Source organism: Centruroides vittatus, unplaced genomic scaffold (genome assembly GCF_030686945.1).
Source record: "Centruroides vittatus isolate TY-2023 unplaced genomic scaffold, ASM3068694v2 contig_1381, whole genome shotgun sequence".
Taxonomy (NCBI): Eukaryota; Metazoa; Arthropoda; class Arachnida; order Scorpiones; family Buthidae; genus Centruroides; species Centruroides vittatus.
In genome coordinates this window covers 1,584,035-1,603,627 of record NW_027120867.1, presented here as the reverse complement: position 1 = coordinate 1,603,627, position 19,593 = coordinate 1,584,035, and the positions used below count along the sequence as shown (strand labels likewise).

General features: G+C 33.3%; 2 protein-coding genes across 3 annotated transcripts; both read left to right on the top strand.

The window, feature by feature from the left end:
• The first annotated feature begins 499 nt into the window (after positions 1–499).
• Positions 500–13,077, top strand: PIG-A (phosphatidylinositol glycan anchor biosynthesis class A). Of its 2 annotated transcripts, XM_067289356.1 has the most exons (12): positions 500–625; positions 1,888–2,044; positions 2,744–2,866; positions 3,304–3,479; positions 5,703–5,818; positions 6,940–7,047; positions 9,419–9,525; positions 10,495–10,577; positions 11,286–11,371; positions 11,855–12,038; positions 12,200–12,299; positions 12,764–13,077. In XM_067289356.1, exons 1-12 carry the CDS (start codon positions 600–602, stop codon positions 12,794–12,796), a joined length of 1,299 nt encoding a protein of 432 aa, XP_067145457.1. In that variant the 5' UTR covers positions 500–599; the 3' UTR covers positions 12,797–13,077. The 2 variants fall into 2 exon arrangements, with proteins under 2 accessions (XP_067145457.1, XP_067145458.1); XM_067289357.1 differs by lacking the exon at positions 2,744–2,866.
• A 2,718-nt stretch (positions 13,078–15,795) lies between these two features.
• On the top strand, positions 15,796–17,684 carry LOC136968062 (nicotinate-nucleotide pyrophosphorylase [carboxylating]-like). The gene is made up of 3 exons (XM_067262024.1): positions 15,796–16,448; positions 16,516–16,647; positions 17,363–17,684. The coding sequence occupies exons 1-3, from the start codon at positions 15,912–15,914 to the stop codon at positions 17,552–17,554; spliced, it is 861 nt and encodes a 286-aa protein (XP_067118125.1). The 5' UTR covers positions 15,796–15,911; the 3' UTR covers positions 17,555–17,684.
• The last annotated feature ends 1,909 nt before the right edge of the window (positions 17,685–19,593 follow it).

The window sequence follows — 19,593 nt, the reverse complement described above, 5'->3', positions numbered from 1 at the left end:
TCCATAAGAATTGAGGAATCTGTGGTGTCGAATTCAATTCCCTTAGAGCGGTAACCCGATATGTTTACCAATTGGCCGCAAATTAGTTTATGATTTTTTTCTTTTTGACTCTTTCTGCCCTATGGTAACTAAGAGGGCCTCTTTTACTAAGCCCACTATTCGTTCGATCAGGTTAACAATGGATTAATAAACTAATGAGCGTGTGAGGAACGGGGCCCGGCATAGCGGGTTTTTAGACCCAATCAGGATTTAATTCCGGTACCTAGAGCGGTAAGCTGCCATTTTAACTCCTCGGCCATCCGTAAAAAAATTATTTATTTATTTCACGTGAATTTTTTATATTATTGTATTATGCAAAGTAAATAAATAAATTTACCGAATAAAATATTTGTGGGTATAAACGTATCTAAATCGAAATGTTACTTCTATTTTTTTTATTATTTTTTGTTATAATTTCCGACAGGTGGTGTGTGTCGTTTCCTTTGAAAATGGGTACTTCCGGTAATGTCTGCCAGGTGACTAGAGTGATGTTATACGAGATGGTATACAGATCTGTCATGTGATATACGATGTTCATTTTAAAATATTTTTAAAGCCAAATGGCGAGAAAAAAACATCGAATATGGTAAGATCTATTTTAAAATAGTAGATTTTGAATTTTTAAAAGGGTGCACTCACGTGGTTGGAAGTTCAATACATCTTTAAGATTATAAGGGAGGAAAGACAAACATTTATAATATAACCAAAGATACAATGAACTGTTTAAACCATTGCAGCTCCAGCCATTTCGTCAATTATCCATTTCAAACTTCAAGTCAATTTCAATTATAACTGAAACATTGACACGTTGGATTTCCTGTAATCTTTCATGATGATTTGGTGCTGGATCAATTATCAACCACTTTGTATTCTCTGCTGAACTGCATGCCATTTAGCACTAAAACATATCGTAAACAAGGAGAAATCATTTAAGGAAATTAACTAAATCCATTTTCAATAGTGTAAACAATAAATTCTTTAATTTTTCTCAGGAAATACCTTTGATAAGTTACCAACAAAAAATGTAATACTTAATAAGGTTGATTAAATGCTTAAGTTTTAAGAACAGAGAGTTATTTGTGATTAAAGATTATTTTATGATCATTGATTAAGATGTTGTCATTTGTTACTAAGAAAAAGGAGGTAATACTTAATATCTCTTTCCATTTGGATACCAAATAAGTATAAAACATTGATATAGAGTGTGGAATAATGATTTGATTTAATTCTTGAATATTTTTTTTTTTGAAATTTTGTATGAAGAAGAAAGCATTATTTGGAAATCAATAGCTTTTTATTTTTTCGTCTCGCTCGGATCTCCAATTTTCGACTTCGTTAGAACTGCAACGGAACTTAAACGTGTCGTCGGATCTCTTATACTGTTCCAATTCGAATATATATTTCAGAACAATTCTGTGGCATGGCTTTGAATTTTGTAATTCTTTATAACTTTTTGTCATACGATCATGATTTTATATTAGATAAGAATTATAATTATACTAAGTTTTAATGTATGTAAGTCATTAATATTATTCTTTATAAATTTTATAAATATAATTAGAAAACAATTTTAGTTTTTAAATCTTAAAAATGATAGACGGAAATTATCGGGGATGTCCGATAAATTTATATATTGAAAGGAGCTTCGATAAAACTTAAGGAAAGGTTTGGATTGCGGAAAAATGGATCGATTTATACGGTAGTATTTTTTTAATTTAGTGATAATTTTACTTATTTGCTTTTATTTTATTTTTAAAAATTTATTTTCTGATATTATGTTAATTATATTCTTAATAGAAATTGAAAATACATATTTTAAAATATAAACTTAATAATTATTTTTTAAAGTATGGTGTCGGACTTCTTCTATCCCAATACCGGCGGAGTGGAGAGTCATATATATTTACTTTCGCAATGTCTCATTGCTAGAGGACATAAAGTAATAGTCATAACACATATCTATGATAAAAGAGCCGGAATAAGATACATGACATCTGGATTAAAAGTGAGTTAAAAAGTTAATTTTATTAGTTAAGTATAAATTATTTAATTAATTAATATGGCAGAATTAAGAAAATATTTCTTCTGAAAAGGAATATGTTTTAACTATGTTTTTACTAATAAAATAACTATATCTTTCGGTACTTTCTAAGCATAAATATTCTTTTTGACAAATGTTTTTGCCTTCCTTTATACTCATTCTTCTTCATGATCTGCATGATTTTGGACAAAGAACGAAGTCTGTATGAAGTAGGGAATTTTGGCATTTATTCCTTCTGGTTAAATAAAGATGTCTATGAACTTTCTTACATTGAACTTAACTTGTTTGTTTGGTTTATTAAGTTATGGCAATGCAACACTTGGCAATCTGCTTAGGGGGATGCCTTCCGGGAGGTCTTTTTAAGGGTAACTGGTCTCTATTCGGGCATTACAGACGTGGAGGAAACCCGGTAAACTCCACGTGGCCGGCCTGTCCCGGTGAGGCGTGAACCCTCGACCGAACTCCCGGTATTCGGGGAGCTTAACAAACAAGTTCTATAAGTTTATAAATTTTAAGAAAAAACAGAAATATTCACTGACTATACCTAAAAAAGCTAAATTTTAATTTAATTATATAAAAAACTTTTATTACTAACCATTTCAATGTTGTTATAGTAATTTTTTATTTGTATTTATTATCATTATTATTATTTTTCTGACATAGGTATATTATATACCAGTATTAGTGATCTACAATCAGTGCACTTTGCCTACTTTATTTACTACGTTTCCAATCGTACGTCATATTCTTGTTCGAGAACAAATTACCATAGTGCACGGACATTCGGTAAGAGTTCCATTTTTTTAACATACTAAATTATTGATTGATTATTTATAAATTATGAGCATATTATTTTATGATATATTCATTTTGAATGTTCGTTTGTGGCTATTTTCTCTCACATACACAACAGAACATATTCCTAAATATTTATATTATTTTAAATAGTAAGTGTAGTAGATAATATATTTTCAATTCTAATGGCAGAGAATAAGATGGTCTAAATAAAACAGTGTTTATTCTTAATAAGTTAACTGATGGCTGGATGGCCAAGGCAGTTATGGCACCAGTGCAGTGTTTTTGGAAATGCTATTAGATATTATTGCCTTCAGTTTAAAAAAATATGCAGTTTTATTTATCAAAATTTAATTATTTCTAAGTTTAAATATATTTATTGACATATTATATATAATTGTTAACGTATCGAGTTTGTTTATTTTTAGGCATTCTCGGCATTAGCTCAAGAAGCTATGTTTCACGCCAAAACAATGGGGATAAAAACTGTTTTTACCGATCATTCTTTGTTTGGTTTTGCCGACGCAAGCGCAATTATTACAAATAAATTACTTCAGATGGCATTAACGGTTTGCAATCAAGTCATTTGTGTATCTCACATTGGGTAAGTAAATTTAAAATTTGTGTATTATGTAAGTAATGTTAAAGTTTTTTTTATTATTAATACAAGAAAATTTCTTTAGTTAAATTTATTACAAATAATATAAATTATTTTCTTATATGCACAGTTTTTAAGAGAAACCTTCAAAGTCTTTTTACTTGTGATCGTACATATACAGGATATAATGCAACTTGTATAAGATAAAATTGACCATGTTTTTTACATTATACAATTTATATGTATAGCATAAAGATGTAAATTTTTTAAGTAACAAATTAATTTTTGAAATATTTTTCTACAGGAAATTATACATTATCAGCATCAATGCTATTTTGCTTGATTCTGAAAAATCAAAACTGTTGAAGCAAAAATTAAAAAAATTTATACATTTTTTAATGCTTTTTCCTGAATAATTAAATGGTTGGAATGCAAATAATGTCTTGTCATATAGAGCAGGGGTGGCCAACAAGTCGATCGCGATCGACCAGTCGATCGCGATGCCAATTTTGGTCGATCGCTTGCAATGTCTTGACTTAATGTGTTACACTTTGTAACTGGCAACGCGTGAACGTAACGCGCAAAAGCAACAATATGCATGCAGTTACGACTGGACTCGTAGAAAACACAGCCATTTAGCTTGAATATTTGATACTGTCATGCGATAGCTTCTTTTCTTTAGTATTAACAATATTATTATTATTAATCAATATTGTTTATCCACGGTGACAACGTTGAGTTTCAATTTTTTATTTGTTTAAAATGTAAGTACCTGTTCTTTATGTTTTAAATTAAATTATGGCTGTTCTTACCTATCTATTTACTTGATAAGTGAGCGTTTTCGGCAACAGACTTCTATATTTTTGGATTTTTGGAAATACGTCAATTGAGAAAAATATCCCAGTATCACCAAATGTAGCAAATATATTTATTCCTGTTTCGGAACTACATACCTGTGTGAATTGGCATTTTCATACTTAAAGTTAACGAAGACTAAACATTCTGTCCGGACTGATTTCCATACTGAAGAATCATTATTATTATCTTTGTCAGGATATACACCTAATTATGTTTCCTTGGTAAGAGACGTGCAAACTCAGTCCTCCCATTAATGTAACGTAATAAAATAAATTCTAAATCTGTCTTCATCAGTAGCTAATTTGAATTAATAAATATTGTTAATAATTACTCATGTTGTTTTAATTCCCCCGGACGTGAGTATTTTGGCCCGTTAAATAATTACGTTGTTTTTTACGTAGGTAGATATACAAGGTGTTTTAGTACAAAGAGCACTCCTCCGAGCTATTGATAGATTAGCAAAAAATAAGTCTAAAACTCTAATATCATTCTTCCATGATAAATTTTCCTCGCCCAAAAAAAAAAAAAAAAAAAATCGCGAAAGTAAAATCAAATTATCAGCCGTACTGTGCAGTTTTATAACAACTTTTTCAAGTTTACGAACAAATAGTACCACAATTTATACATTGTAATTGATAAAAAAAAATTAAGTTATATTATAAGTTAATAAAAATCTATCTTGAAAGTGTCGAAAAATCAATTTTTTTAGGTGCCGCCTGTACGGAATGAACTCATAACTGCAAATATCAAAAGTTGGGTCTGGAAATTTATTTTCTTTATGAGCTTATATCTTGAAAACTTAATAAATGATTTAAAAAATAAAAAATAGTTTTGAACATATATTTTCCTTATCTACCCATAGCTCGCGGGAGTGCACCTCGTACTGAGGCACAGTGTATAAACATAGTATGTATTTCACACCTCCCTCGCCACTTAGACTATGCCTACGACAACAAGTCGATCGCGAGACATTTTTACGATAAAAAGTAGATCATATGTACACAAAAGTTGGCCACCCCTGATATAGAGCATTATTACATGCACACGATTTAATACATAGTATTGGTTCATAATTTCGAATATTAAATTTGACATTACAAGCAAAATCATTAGCTATAATAAGCCTAATAATTGGTTATAATTTAGGTAAACAACTGGATGACGAATGTTGTTCGTTAAAATTAAATCAGATATATGCTAAAACGAGACTTGTGTTACAAAGTTGAAAAAGAATGCTGTTCGTACTGTTTATATACAAAATATTCAGTTAATAAAATTAATTAAAAATTTTAATCAGAATACAGTTTATAATCGTGCCATTGAATATAATTTCGTATTTTTTTAGTACAGTATGATTTAATTTAAATTTAGGAAGGAAAATACGGTCCTTCGAGCCGGAGTAAAACCGAGTTCGGTATCCGTCATACCTAATGCCGTCGACACGACGATATTCACGCCGGATCCTTCGAAAAGAAATCCTAATAAAAGTAAATGGTTTTTTATGATTTTAATTAGAAAATATTAAATAGAACCAATGTAGTTTTAAAATATTTTTATCTATAATAAACTTGCACATTAAAAAAGTCTTTTGGAGTTACTATCAGCTGTAATGATGAAGATTTATTGAATGTTTCAAAAGTAAATTAAATCATAAATTATAAATACATGAAAGTGAGACTTAATTTAGAAAGAAACAAATGCATTGATATATTCATATTGGTTTTTTTAATAAATAAATAACATCCTGTTTAGATCGCAAATAATTAGCTTTACATATAATGATGTAATATCGTTTAAATTAAAATTAAATTAAATATTTATTGACTTGTAGAATTTACATTGTCTTATATTTATATATGATTTCTCTAAAAGAAATTTCAATAAAATCGAATAATTTTAATAAGAAATATTAAATTAAACAATGTAGTTTCCATTGTAGAGTATCAATTTTAACATATTTTATCAAATGTTTGGGCGCACTTAGAAATAAAATGCTACCTAATTAAAATATTATTTTTTTATATTGAAATTTTAAAAAGTTTTCAATTTTTTCTGTAATTGAATTCTGAAAAAAATAATGGAAAATTTAACACGCTCGTGTCACTCCCAAAAAGACATATCGTATACAGTAGAGCATCGATTATCCGACCCCCGATTAACCGACTTATCGGTTAACTGACTGCGCAAATTCAAATGTCCGCTAGTGATGTGGCGCTACAATATTTGGTTATGTCTTGGCTACTTTAATATTATTTTTGTTAAATTTTTGCATGTTTTAGCTGGCAGCACTGGCTCGACCGTGAAAGGGAGGATAGTATTTAAACCAGGCCTAATACACTATAGTAATAATGTATTTTTTCATACTTTTCGGTTATCCGACCGACCCCAGTCCCCAATTAAGTCGGATAATCGATGCTCTACTGTATTAATATTTAAGAAGTTTATACAAGTTAATTAGTTGATGATTACTTTATGTATTAATCTAAAAAATAAATAAGTACATTTAGTTTATTTTTATTTTTTATGATTATATTTATTTAAGATCTTATTGTATTTTTGTTTTATTATCTACATAGACATTTATTAGTTTCTTTGAATGTATTTTCAGTAACAATAATAGTAATAAGTAGATTGGTTTATCGCAAAGGAGTGGACCTCTTAGCTGGAGTTATTCCAATCATATGCAATAAATATCCAAAAACACAGTTTATAATTGGTAAGTTTTAATTTTATAATAAAAGAAATATTCTTTAATTATTGAAAATTCATCAGATAAAATTGTGTTAACTTTAAAGTTACACATTTCAGAATTAATTTATTGTTATTTAATGATTCTTAGCTTTATATATACACAAACATACCAAGATAAGTAAGATTTAGCTTTCAGCATTTTATCAGTTGTGTGTTCATACTTTTCATACTGCTAGCAGATTTATATCCTTGGTTCATTTATTTATTTCTTATAATCTTTGTATTTGAAACAAACTAGCTGTTACCCACGACTTTTCCATGCGGATTTTGCAGGCAAACACCATTTATATTCGGTATTTCAGCAACGATAGGAATTGTTATATAACGCCGACTGCTGAGAATGATGAGAATTGCTAAAAATCAAACAAACTGTTTTCAATTTGATCAATTTTCCAGAAAATTGATCAAATTGAAAACAGTTTGTTTGATTTTCAGCAATTCAAACAAAAAATTGCATCTAAAATAGTAGAGTAGAAGCCGTTCTTCCAGTTCGGCCTTAATGCTCTCCCCCCCCACAGGGGAATTTCAAAAAATCGCTTCTTAGTGCGCATTCCCATAGCGTATCCTGTGTACCAAATTTCATCACTTTAGGTTCGGCGGTTTGCTCTGGGCAATGATGAATCAATCGGTCAGTCAGTCAGGACAAGTAATTTTATATATATAGATTACATTAAGCAAAATGGAGAACAATCAAACTTACCATAAACACTTTTACTAATTTGTATGATTTTAATAAACTGATATGATTGTAAAAAGCTACTACTTGTATTGTAAAAAGGTATTGATTGTTAATAATCAATACTTGTACTTTTATCTTCTGTTTGTTCATATTACTTTAATATTGTTATACAAATACAATAAATAATGAATCTTTTCAGCGTGTTATCTGCTGATATGTGATTCTGTGTTTTCTTGTTAGTTTGTTTTATTAATTATATATGAAATGTGTATATATATTATGATTAGGATGCTATTACTTTTATAATTAACATTTTATGGCATAGTTAGCAAAATGCTTACTATTCAGATTTTATGTTTATTCTTAATATTCTTTCTTATGTAAAATTAAATATTAGTATTACCATACATGTAAAAATTAACATTATCTGCTCAAAAAAATCTTATTGAGATATTCTATTTTCATGCATAAAAATATAAAATATAATTGATAATTTTTGAGATAATTTAATAATGGAAGTTACTGAATGTTAATAAATCTACTAGATAGTAAGGCAAAAGTATTTAACACAATGTTATAACACAACGAAGAGGCATATCAAATTATTAAACAATATGTTTTATGATCGGGAGTCAAGGCAGTGACTACCCGCCAAGTAAAAAAGTCACTGATTGACTATATATATACAGGAACCAGAGTTACCGATTTTTGGGGGTCGATTTCTCCACCCCCAAACATATGAAGTAATTCCAAATATCTTGTTCAAAAGGAAAATTGTTTTCTTAGGTAGGGCGCAAACTTTCAAGATTTCTGTAATCTGGTTGCCAAAACATAAGCAGCTAAAAAGTGAAAAAATTACCAGAAAATCTATATTTTCTTCTTTTTTCTTTATTTGGCACTGCAGATGCTTGTAGGGAAAAACTACTGGGCCTAGAAAGCTTAAATTTTTAAACTTAAGCCTCACTGATAATGAGAAACATTATGAGAATGAGAAACATTCTCACTGATAATGAGAAACATTATCAGTGAGGTGTTTGCAAAACTTTGGGTCGATAGGTCCCATTTCCCCTAGAGGTAATTCAGTTTTAGAGCTTAATTTTATGCATATAAAGATAAAATTGCATTGAAATAAATGAATTTTATTCAAAATATTACTCAGAATTACAAGAGCTCAAATTTATGTGAATTAAAACTTTTTATAATGATTATTCTAAATGGCGTATCGAAAGTATCGATTGGCAGCAACCAAAACGAATATCGAAAGCATTTGGTCGGTGTTCGACGACTGCTGCGGCGGTCGCCCGGCACCAACCGAATTGTACGTCGTCGTATTACGTATTGACTTAATAATACAAATTATTAAACGAAAAACAATTGATATCCAAACGAAATATCCGAGATGTTTTAGTTTGGATGTTTTACATTCATCAGCAAATCTTTTTTCATATTTCTTTAATATCTTCTCTGCTGTTAAGATGAATTCTTAAAAAATTATTTTGATGATTGACATAAATTTTCATTTATATAAACCATTTTCAATTGAATCTTACACATTAAAAATTTTTTAAAGTTACTTTTTAACTTATTAATTTAAGTATTAACTTTTTAGTTTGTCCACTTTGTTGTAAACAAAAGTTACATGTATTGATCTCTACAGGTGGTGACGGACCAAAACGTATTGTGTTAGAAGAAGTGCGTGAACAGCATCAATTACAAGACAGAGTTACTTTACTTGGTGCTGTAGAACACGAAAATGTGAGAAGTGTGAGTACAAAAATTAATCATATAGAAATTATAGAAACAAACTGTTGATTACATTTCTTTATTAAATGTTTTATTGCCATTCTCAGTAAACATAATCATGAGGAAAATCACTCAGTGAGTTTCTATTTTAATTTTTTTTTTATTTCAAATTTTCATTTCTTTTCTTCAGATTATTTAATACTTTAGTTTTACATTAAAATAATTTTAATAAAGATTTTCTCATCTGACAAAGACAATCCCTGCTCATTTTAGGGTTTTAATTAACTAAATTTAACATTAAATCAAGTACTTTAAACATTTTACATCACAAAATAAATCTAAAACATATTCTAACAGAGTATTAAATGTTATGAAAGAACTAAAGAATACCTTAAAATCCTTTACATCAAAAGATTTTATCAATACACATTATTAATAAATATTAATGTCTATTAATGCAATATATTCTTTGGAAATTAAAAATATACAGAGAAAAATCCTCTATTTGTCTTACTTTTTATGTATATTACATTAAAAATATTTAATATCGTCGAAATTATTTTACATTAGCGAGGTCGAAGTTTTAAACACGAAAACGTGTACGTCGGACGTTCGGCGCCGCTTTCCCGTAAGCCTAGAAGTTTGACGGCGGCTTTTGGAAAGTCGGTGGAATCTTGCTCGACATTCCAAACGCCATTGTCAAACTTCTAGGCTTACGGGAAAGAGGCGCCGAACGTCCGACGTACACGTTTTCGCGTTTAAAACTTCGGCCTCGACCTCGCTATTATAATTAATAATATTAAAGCACATACAATATGCAATATATTTTATCATCTTTTTAAGATTTAAATACACGTGGTAATACGATAAAGTTTTAAATCAATTTTAACTAAATGTTATTATTTAAAAAGGAACATTATGATTTTAATAAGAAAATAAAATAGAAAGTATAGATATGAATTTTTTTAAGTTTAATTATTATGATTTTAGATTTTGGTGCAAGGTGATATTTTTTTGAATGCATCTTTAACTGAAGCATTCTGTATGGCTATTGTGGAGGCAGCATCCTGTGGGTAATTAAATTCTTATCATCTCCATTTTTACGTATAATTTTAATAAAATAAACTAAACAAACTACTACTAATGCATGATTATATGATTATTATTTTTTCAAATGTGAATTTCTTAAAAAATAACATCAGTTGAAAATATGGCAACAATGTAAGACAGCTTATGAGATTGACTTATATGCCAGATTACCTTAAGATTTGCAGTTTGAAATTCTGGTTTTGACTTGTACTCACTGTTTAAGTCAACTCTTTAACTATATGGTAAGCTACCAGTAGGTTAGAACTGTAATGTGGATACAGTATACAATAACTACAGTGAAAGTATATAATAAGACACACCACTTTCATTGAGACATAAACTAATATATTTCAATGTAAGATATATATAAATTATACAGCTAACACAAAAAAGATGAAGGCAATAGAATCTATGTAGTACATTAAGCTATGCCTAAAAATTTTTAGAAGTTATGTCAATAAGATAAGATAACTTACTAAAGGTGGTACGTCAGGGCTGTTGATATATTCGAGATAATGGTAAATGATAAAAGAACACTGTATTGTGTGCCTTTGCTTATACACTAACATTTGTATTAGGGGTGTTTGGTTGCCACATCAGCTGTTGCAAACAGTCTGTAATGTTTTTATATATTGGATTTTTATTATTATATTAAATTTTGTTAAGTTCACCAAGTCGTATTTATATTTAAGATTGCAGGTCGTAAGCACGAGAGTCGGTGGCGTTCCCGAAGTGCTTCCTCCCGATCTGATATGGTTAACGGAACCGAGTATTAAAGGTATCTTTAGTAAATTAGAATTTTTTCTCATTTTTTACTATGTTTTCCTCATTTTTAAAATATATGTTCATATTATTTGCTCACTTAGCTATCTCTTGTGGCACATCATTTGAGAATCACTCCCTAGCAAAATCCTAGAATGATTGTGCCTAATGCTGCCATTGTTTTCTCGTTTCCACAAAGATTGGGCTTATTTTCTAGAACTATACAGCAGCATAGAAGGACAATTTATATGTACTTTTGAATTTAAAGTAATCTTTCATTAATATTGATTTAAGAAGTTTTTGATTGGTTGGCAAATTGCATGTAAATTGTAATTAGAGGGCCACAAACATATTTTGTGTTTCCGTGTATACTAAAATTAGACCTATTTTCTATCATTTGTAAGTGATGTGTCAAATATGTTTGAGCATCACTGGTTTAAACCATTTAGAAAAATAGTTATTTTTTTAATGCCTACAAAATTTATTTATAATTATGTAGGTCTGGTGGATGGTCTGGAAAGAGCTCTCGGAGATCGCAAGAGAGGAAGAGTGGTTCCACCCTTCGAGGCATATTCGAGAATATGCTCTATGTATCAGTGGAACAACGTGGCACAACGGACGGAAGCCATTTACAATAAGGTGGAGAGAGATCCGGTCGACGATCTGTCCGCTCGACTAAAAAAGTAACTCGAACTCACAGTTATATCGTCGCAATGTTTTCTTATCTAAAAAAACATTAGCGTAACTGTATTTTTTGCAGTTTTTACGAGTTTTGCTTTTCAAAAAGTATTTTTAAATTAATAATTTATAAATTAAAATTAATTATATTTATTTTCTTTTATAGATTTAAACAGTGTGGTCCGATCGCCAGTTTATTTTTCATGTTGTTAACTATCGTCGAGCATTTGCTTCTTTTATTGTTTAATTGGTGGATTCCAGTCGAGGTATGAGAAATATTTATTATTATTTGTAACAGACAATTTTCATTTTAATTATTCTTGATTTGATTCATTTTCATTGCTTACTTTCTTCACCATTTCTGTGTTCTTCTCTTCATCCTCTTCCATCTTTATCATCATACGGAGGTTTTGATACATTAACATTTCTCCAAATATTTGTAAAACAATACTTTCATAAACATCCGGCCGAATCTTCCAAACATACAGTAAATACTGCAGTAACACAGAACAACACCAAAATACACGAAGACTAAATGACACCAATGCACAAATGACTATTAGAATTCGTGTTTTGGAGGTGACTTTACTAACCACGACAGAAAAATCAGCAATAGCAACCAGCATTTAGCTTTCATACACTTGTTCTCTTTCCAATTTGTCTTTCTCAGATATATTTATAAATTATTAAATTAATCATTATCGAAATATAATCGATCGATTCTTTTCAGACTATCGATTTTGCCGTCGACTTAAAGACGTAAGAATTTACGAAGGACGAGGACAAATAGATTCGAAATTTTAACACGTAATTTAAATTAACATATATGACTATTTCGACATATATGCATTATGGTATATTTTTACCACAGTTTATAATAGGCAAAAGTGGTAGTGAAATATGTAAACTGGGATGTAAAGTAATTAATTAATTTAATTGATTTTTTAAAGAGTTGTGTTCTAAAAGATGTCATTTTGATTGTGGTGGAATGACTAGACTCGGTTTTATTAAATCGAATAAAGATAAAATAAACTTCGAAGAAAATGGTCCTCAACGAAAGTCAAATTGAGTTAGATGACGAGAAAAAAGATGAATATAAGTTTTAGTGGTAAAAAGAACACATCGGTAGAGGAATATACCTTTAGATATAATAGAAAATAATTTAATGTAGACTCTATTAACGAATCGCTCCGAAAACACTTCCGAAGAGGTGCTTCGTCGGGTGGAATACGAATTTTATACGATCTTACACGTATTAAGTTTGAACTTCAAACAACCAAAGTGCCGACGCAAGGACTTAAAAGAATTAAGAAAGAAAATACCGAATTTCCAAGAACTGCCGAGAGCTTAGCTAACAAACTTACAGAAATGGAAAGTGAAATAGAGGTTTGTTAAAGAAAATTTAAATATAGAACATGGAAAAAATCAGAGACAAATTAACATGTTTGCAATTAAAATTTACTAAAGGAATACTTCTTAAGACCTTAGACATTTGATTCCAGACATTGAACAACTAATATAATAAAACTGTAGTGTTTTATTATATTAGTTGTTCAATGTCAAAGACAGGAAACAACAAATTAGTGATGGAATTGAGCTCGGTACCATCAAAAAATTAAATAATGCGAGAAACGAAAAATGCCATAAAAATAAAACCTCGTCCGCACCGCTTCCGGGCGGAGCAATTTCAAACGGAACCTCCGAGTTTTCATATTTTTAGATTTTCCATTAAAAAGTAACGAAAAGTTAGAGGGTTCATCTGAAATTTTGAAGTTTCCTCTGCCCCACTCGGAAAGGGAGAGATTGGCTTTATTATTACAGCATTAAAAAGACTGCTCGAAAATATTAAGCTTTTATTCTTAGTTTTTTCTATTAGAAGTATATTTTCTAAATTACCGACTCGTAACGTCTCGGCGAAACACCCCATACGAGACGAGAGGAGAACCGCCGTAACGATAAAGTAACCGCTTATAAAAGTACTCGTGGATTTTAGAACATATTCAAAAACGATCTAGCCTAAAATATTAAAAAAATAGTAATAAAACTGCTATATACATATACAGTATACATGTATTTACTTTAATGAAATTAAAGGAAGAGATAATTAATAATATTAGATCATTTACTACATAGAGCATTTGAGCAATAACAGGTTGCACCTAAGTAACACAACCACTTTCAATTCGGGGAGATAAGTTTAACGGAGTCCCACATTCTACGAGAAAAATCAAAACACGTACTTTCGATTACGACCACTCAAGTCCGAAACATCCGTACAATTGCTAATTGTTTCTTTTTTCATACTTTTAACTTATCCTTACAAGAAGGCATCTTATCGTGCAGAGTAAATGCAGTCATACCAATATAGAAATTGAAATATAGGTGATATTGATAACTATAGACCTATAGTAATTACCTCTACTTTTTAGTAAAATTTTGGAAAACGTAATTTCTTTGACAACGACATCATTCGACCATAACTTTAATTTAATTCGTAGAAGTCGGCACGGATACGAAACGGCAAAACCGGAATATTTCGAGACGGCGGTAGATAACTCCGACGCGTCCCGCTCAAACTCGACGACGGCCGGACGGACAAAACCGCCGACGGGTTCGGGTTCGAAGCCCGGTCGACGGAGCGGCCGCGCGGAGTCTTACGGGTTTTCTTCGCCCGAACGGGAACCGATTTCCCGCAAAAGATCCACTAGGAGGTATTCCCGTCGCTCGTAATTGCAGTTCGCTCCCCCCGCGGCGGGCCCGGCCGAAACCGCCCGCACGGCAAAGCGAGTCAAAAAGAAAACAATGCACAGTCACATTTCGACAGACCTAACAAAAGCTTTCGATTCGGATCATAAAACAGTATTAGAAAAGCCATTAATATTCGTGTAGATTTCAGCTACGGATGTTATACGCAACGTGTACCGTACAGTCTACCGTTATCGTAAACGTTTCGTTCACTACGTCAGCCGTGAACAATTTGTTAGGAAAAAATGCACGGACAAGTTGCCGAACTGTCCCAGAAACGTTTAATGTTGAGTGCGTGGCGCCATCTGTTACGATATTTTATTATTAAAAGCTTTATATATTTCTAATTATTATAAAACTAGCAGGTAGGCCCGGCGTTGCTCGGGCAAAAGTAACGGTAGCGAAGATTAAGATTATTACGTTATAGTTAACCTTACCCGTTTTCACAGAATGCAAGAATTGGGTCCCCCTGTTTCTAGACTAATTAGAGAATTGTTAGATGGGTCTAAATATGTTCGATTTCCCGCAAAAACGAAAAAAAACTGCATCTGTGTCTTGCACGTCGCTTTCTCTTAACAATTTCATTGTTACGTAACACACTCCCACTCCCCGTGGGGAGTTATTTCGAAAAATCCCTTCCTAGCGTGCGTCCTCGTGACGTACCCTAATTGTGTACCAAATTTTAACTTTCAACTCCTTACCGTTTTGGCTCTGCATTGATTATTATTATTATCGTCAACTCGGTCTCGATTATATATATATATATATAGTATATAGAGATGGGCAAAAAGCTTAATTACGAGGATAGGGATGGGTTTTTTATAAAATATTGTATACGCCGATAACGAGTAAAAATAGTCATTCAGATCCTACTCGAGACACGACCTTTCCTTATCTCCCACCCCGTCGACATTAATCCGCCTAATACACAAACCTCCCCGAAAAATTTCGTAAATTTTCGGCAAAAAGCACGCGTATCGATCGCTTCTACGCCACGGGGTGGCGCCTCGGTCGAACTAAACGGAAATGTCGTGGTAGTCGGCGGAGGAATAAATAGAGGGAGAGAGAAGTCGAAGGTCAAAGTCTCCCCGGAAAGAATCGCTAGTCGGAGACGAGTGGACGAAGGAAGAAAGATGTGGAAAGACGGTCTTAATCCGACGGTGTTGCGAGATCTGGCCGCCGACTGGCTGAAGGAGGACGCGCCAAATTTCGATTACGGAGGATGCGTGGTAGGAAATAGACCAGTTTCGGCCGTAATTTTGGCCAAAGAAGACGGGGTATTGGCGGGAATTCCTTTCGCCGAGGCCATTCTGAAGGAAACCGATTGCCGAGTGGAATGGAAGTGGGAAGAAGGCCGGGAAGTAAAGGCCCCCGCCACGGTGGGAGTGGTGCGAGGGAGGGCCGCCGACGTCTTGCGGGCCGAGAGGCCGTTGCTCAATTGCCTGTCGCGCGCTTCCGGCGTGGCCACCGTCACCCGCCGAACGAAGCGCCGTCTGGAAGCCACCGGCTGGAAGGGAATCTTGGCCGCCACCCGCAAGACGACGCCCTCCTTTCGACTGGTGGAGAAATATTCCGTATCGGTGGGGGGAGGATGCGGTCACAGGTACGACCTGTCGTCGATGGTCATGCTGAAGGATAATCACGTGGACCTGGTGGGATCCGTACGAAAGGTCGATCCTTCTGTTCTATCTCGGACTTTCCCTCGACGGGATTAAATAAATTCCCGTGTCTTTTCAGGCCGTGGAGGATGCGAAGAAGTTCGCGGGATTCTGCTACAAAGTGGAGGTGGAGTGTCGTTCCCCGAAAGAAGCGGAGGAAGCGGCCGTGGCGGGTTGCGACATTCTCATGTTAGACAACTTCTTGCCCCGGGTGAGTACTTTTATTGTCGAACGGAAGTGATGTAGTTTGCAATTAGTTAGTATCGGAGTAGGAATGCAGGCACGTGCAATATTTTTCCACCACCAAGTTTACCGTCTGCCCTCTAACTTCCGGGTGACAAATTATTATTATTTACGAATATCTTCTGTTGGTCGAGTGCGCTTTGGCTCACAAGAATCGTTAATTCGAGGATTTTGGCGGAGAGAGCAGAGTTTTCTCGCCCGTAAACAAAATGAATCCACATATTTTCTTCGTGGCTATTTCATTTATAAAAATCGCATTGTGTCAAAGTCACCTTACGTAAGTGTTCATACGGGCACGTACTGTACGTAAAGCAAAATCGGCGCTATTTCCTGCAGAGTATCTAAAAAAACGAATATTTCTCGAAAAGCTTTTATCTGGCGTGTATGTTTCTATTACAGAATAACCCAAAGAAGTTTCGAGATTGGTGACGTCGGGTCCGTTAAGGCCCCCCTTATAAGATTACAATTGTATTGGAATTTGCTTTTATTAAATACGCCCGCTATTTGTACTTGACATTTTAATCTATGTCCTTTCCCTTATCGAAATATTTACCTTTCGTCCGTATCCGAGTCCGTTCTAGACACCAGAAAACCATTACTCGAGACCGTGTCGCAGTTACGATTTTCGGACCGACTGACGCAATGCAATTTTCGATAATAAACGGCTACGATCTTTTTTCTAGGAATGCGGAGAAACCGCCACGACAATAAAGAAATTACACCCCCGGGTGACTATAGAAGCCAGCGGAGGAATTAGGGAAGAAAACATCACAGATTACGCGCATCCGTCCATCGACGCCATTTCCTGCAGTCGCTTGGTTCAGGGATACAAAACCATCGATTTCTCCATGAAAATCGACAAGTCTTCGCTCTGAGAGATCCTCTTCGGCAGTTTCCATATCTTTCCTTCTATTTTGTATTTTTGCCAATGGTGCAACAAGATCATTCGCAATCTTACTATTTTTATTATTAATTAATTAATTAATAAACATAATACTTTTCGTACGATTGAAATTTCTTCTTTCGACTCGCCATTAATGCTTTACGGAGTGGATTCTTTCCACTTAATACGCGCTTACGGGCACATCGTAAGTGGACAGACCGACGACCATCTCGAAGCAGATCCTGGACATTCCCGTAAACATTATTCAAATCGACTCGCTTTCAAATTTTACACACACGGTGGATAAATACCTCCCCAACCTTCCGAAATAATGCCAATACGTTCAAAATTCGAAACCACGTCACAATAGACAAATATAAATTGCGCGAGAAGAGCCATTTAGTTTCGGACTCTGCAAATTGGCCGAGTGGTCTCGATTCCTTCGCTATCTGGTGCGTATTGCGACCGAAAAAATGGCTACGAAACATTTCGACTCGACTTAGACGAATTCGAAGTACTCTCGATTTCTTTATACAAATTATTTACTCTTGGACATTTTGGTCCGGTTTGCGTAGAATTAAGGCAATTAATTTCTTTTCGTAAGGTACGAAGCAGCCGATTATCACTATTTCGAAATTCTATCCGAGTAATTCGTTATAAAAAGTAAAACGGGAGGACGAATTTTCGTTTTATAATCGTAATCGCGCTTATTTTAAATCTACAGCCTCGGACGAACGCCGAAGCTCGAAATCTCCTTAATCCGGAATTTGCGGGCCGTCTGATCATTCATTTTGTTACGTAGGTTGTAGTTTATCCAACAGGGCCAACGATAAATAAGTGTCCAGTATGCTCGCTATACACTAGACCAGTCGTCGTTCTTAACCAGTGTTCCACGAAAGATTTTCGAGTTTTTATTCAAATTTATTCCCATTGCTATATTCATAGATAATACCACGTTTCTAGTTTATTCAATATATTAAAGTTTATCGCTCTATTCTTTTCTGAGAATAGTAAACACGGAATTGCTTATCAATTTCTGAACGTATTGGTGCTAATGCTCCGTATAATAAAAAGTATACGAATGGTGTTCCGCGGCTTCGGAAAAGTTCAGAATTCCTGTACTAGACCCTGGTATTATCGGGAGGGCAACCTCGAAGATTCCTTCCTATCCATCTTCCAATTTCTGCTCGTTACAGAACAGCCACAGATGTTAACGCATTAATTTTTTTTAATTTTCTGTTTTCAAACTATTCGATATCCGAAAATTATTATACGGAATGAACAAGTCGCATTGCGCTTACGCCGCAAGACACAGGGTAGAAGCGCAACGCCTTTCTGATCATCCTGTATTTAATTAAATTTAATAATTAAAATTAAATTAAGAGATGGCGCCTAATACTAATCTCTAAGCCAAATTACTTTCGTTCGTTCGCATGCAAGGGCGGATTTAGGTTTTTCGGGGCCTAGGGCTTATTGAAGTCCAGTAGGGCCCCATTTTTTGTTAGATTAAGAATCGTTAACTTGGGGTTTAAAATAGTATTATAATTTATAGTATTATTTATTTTATTTATCACTATTATTAATACTGTATTAACTACTTTTTACTATAAGATACGTGCTCATTGTTAATGAAAAAGTATTAACAATTTATGCAGATAATTCAACTTTGGGGGCCCGGGGCTTAAGTCCTATTAGTCCCTACGTAGATCCGCCTCTGTTCGCGTGGCGTCCTCTTTACAGAGGGTTGCGCTTGATGGACAGTTCTCCCCTCTTCAGGATTGTTGGCTTTTCCCACGCTAGAGCCAGTCCATTTTTTCGTGTCTTGCCATGTTAGCCTAGGTCTTCCCTTTCTCTGTCTGCCTGTCTTATTCCTTGGACTGCAATTTTCGTCAGTTCTCCCGAGGATCCTCTCATTATATACCCGGCATATGCTCTTTTTCTTCTCTGGATGCTGACCATAGGGTTTTCTTTCCATTCCAAATCTACTCATAACCTCCTCATTGGTCATTCTATCTATCCAACTAATTCTGT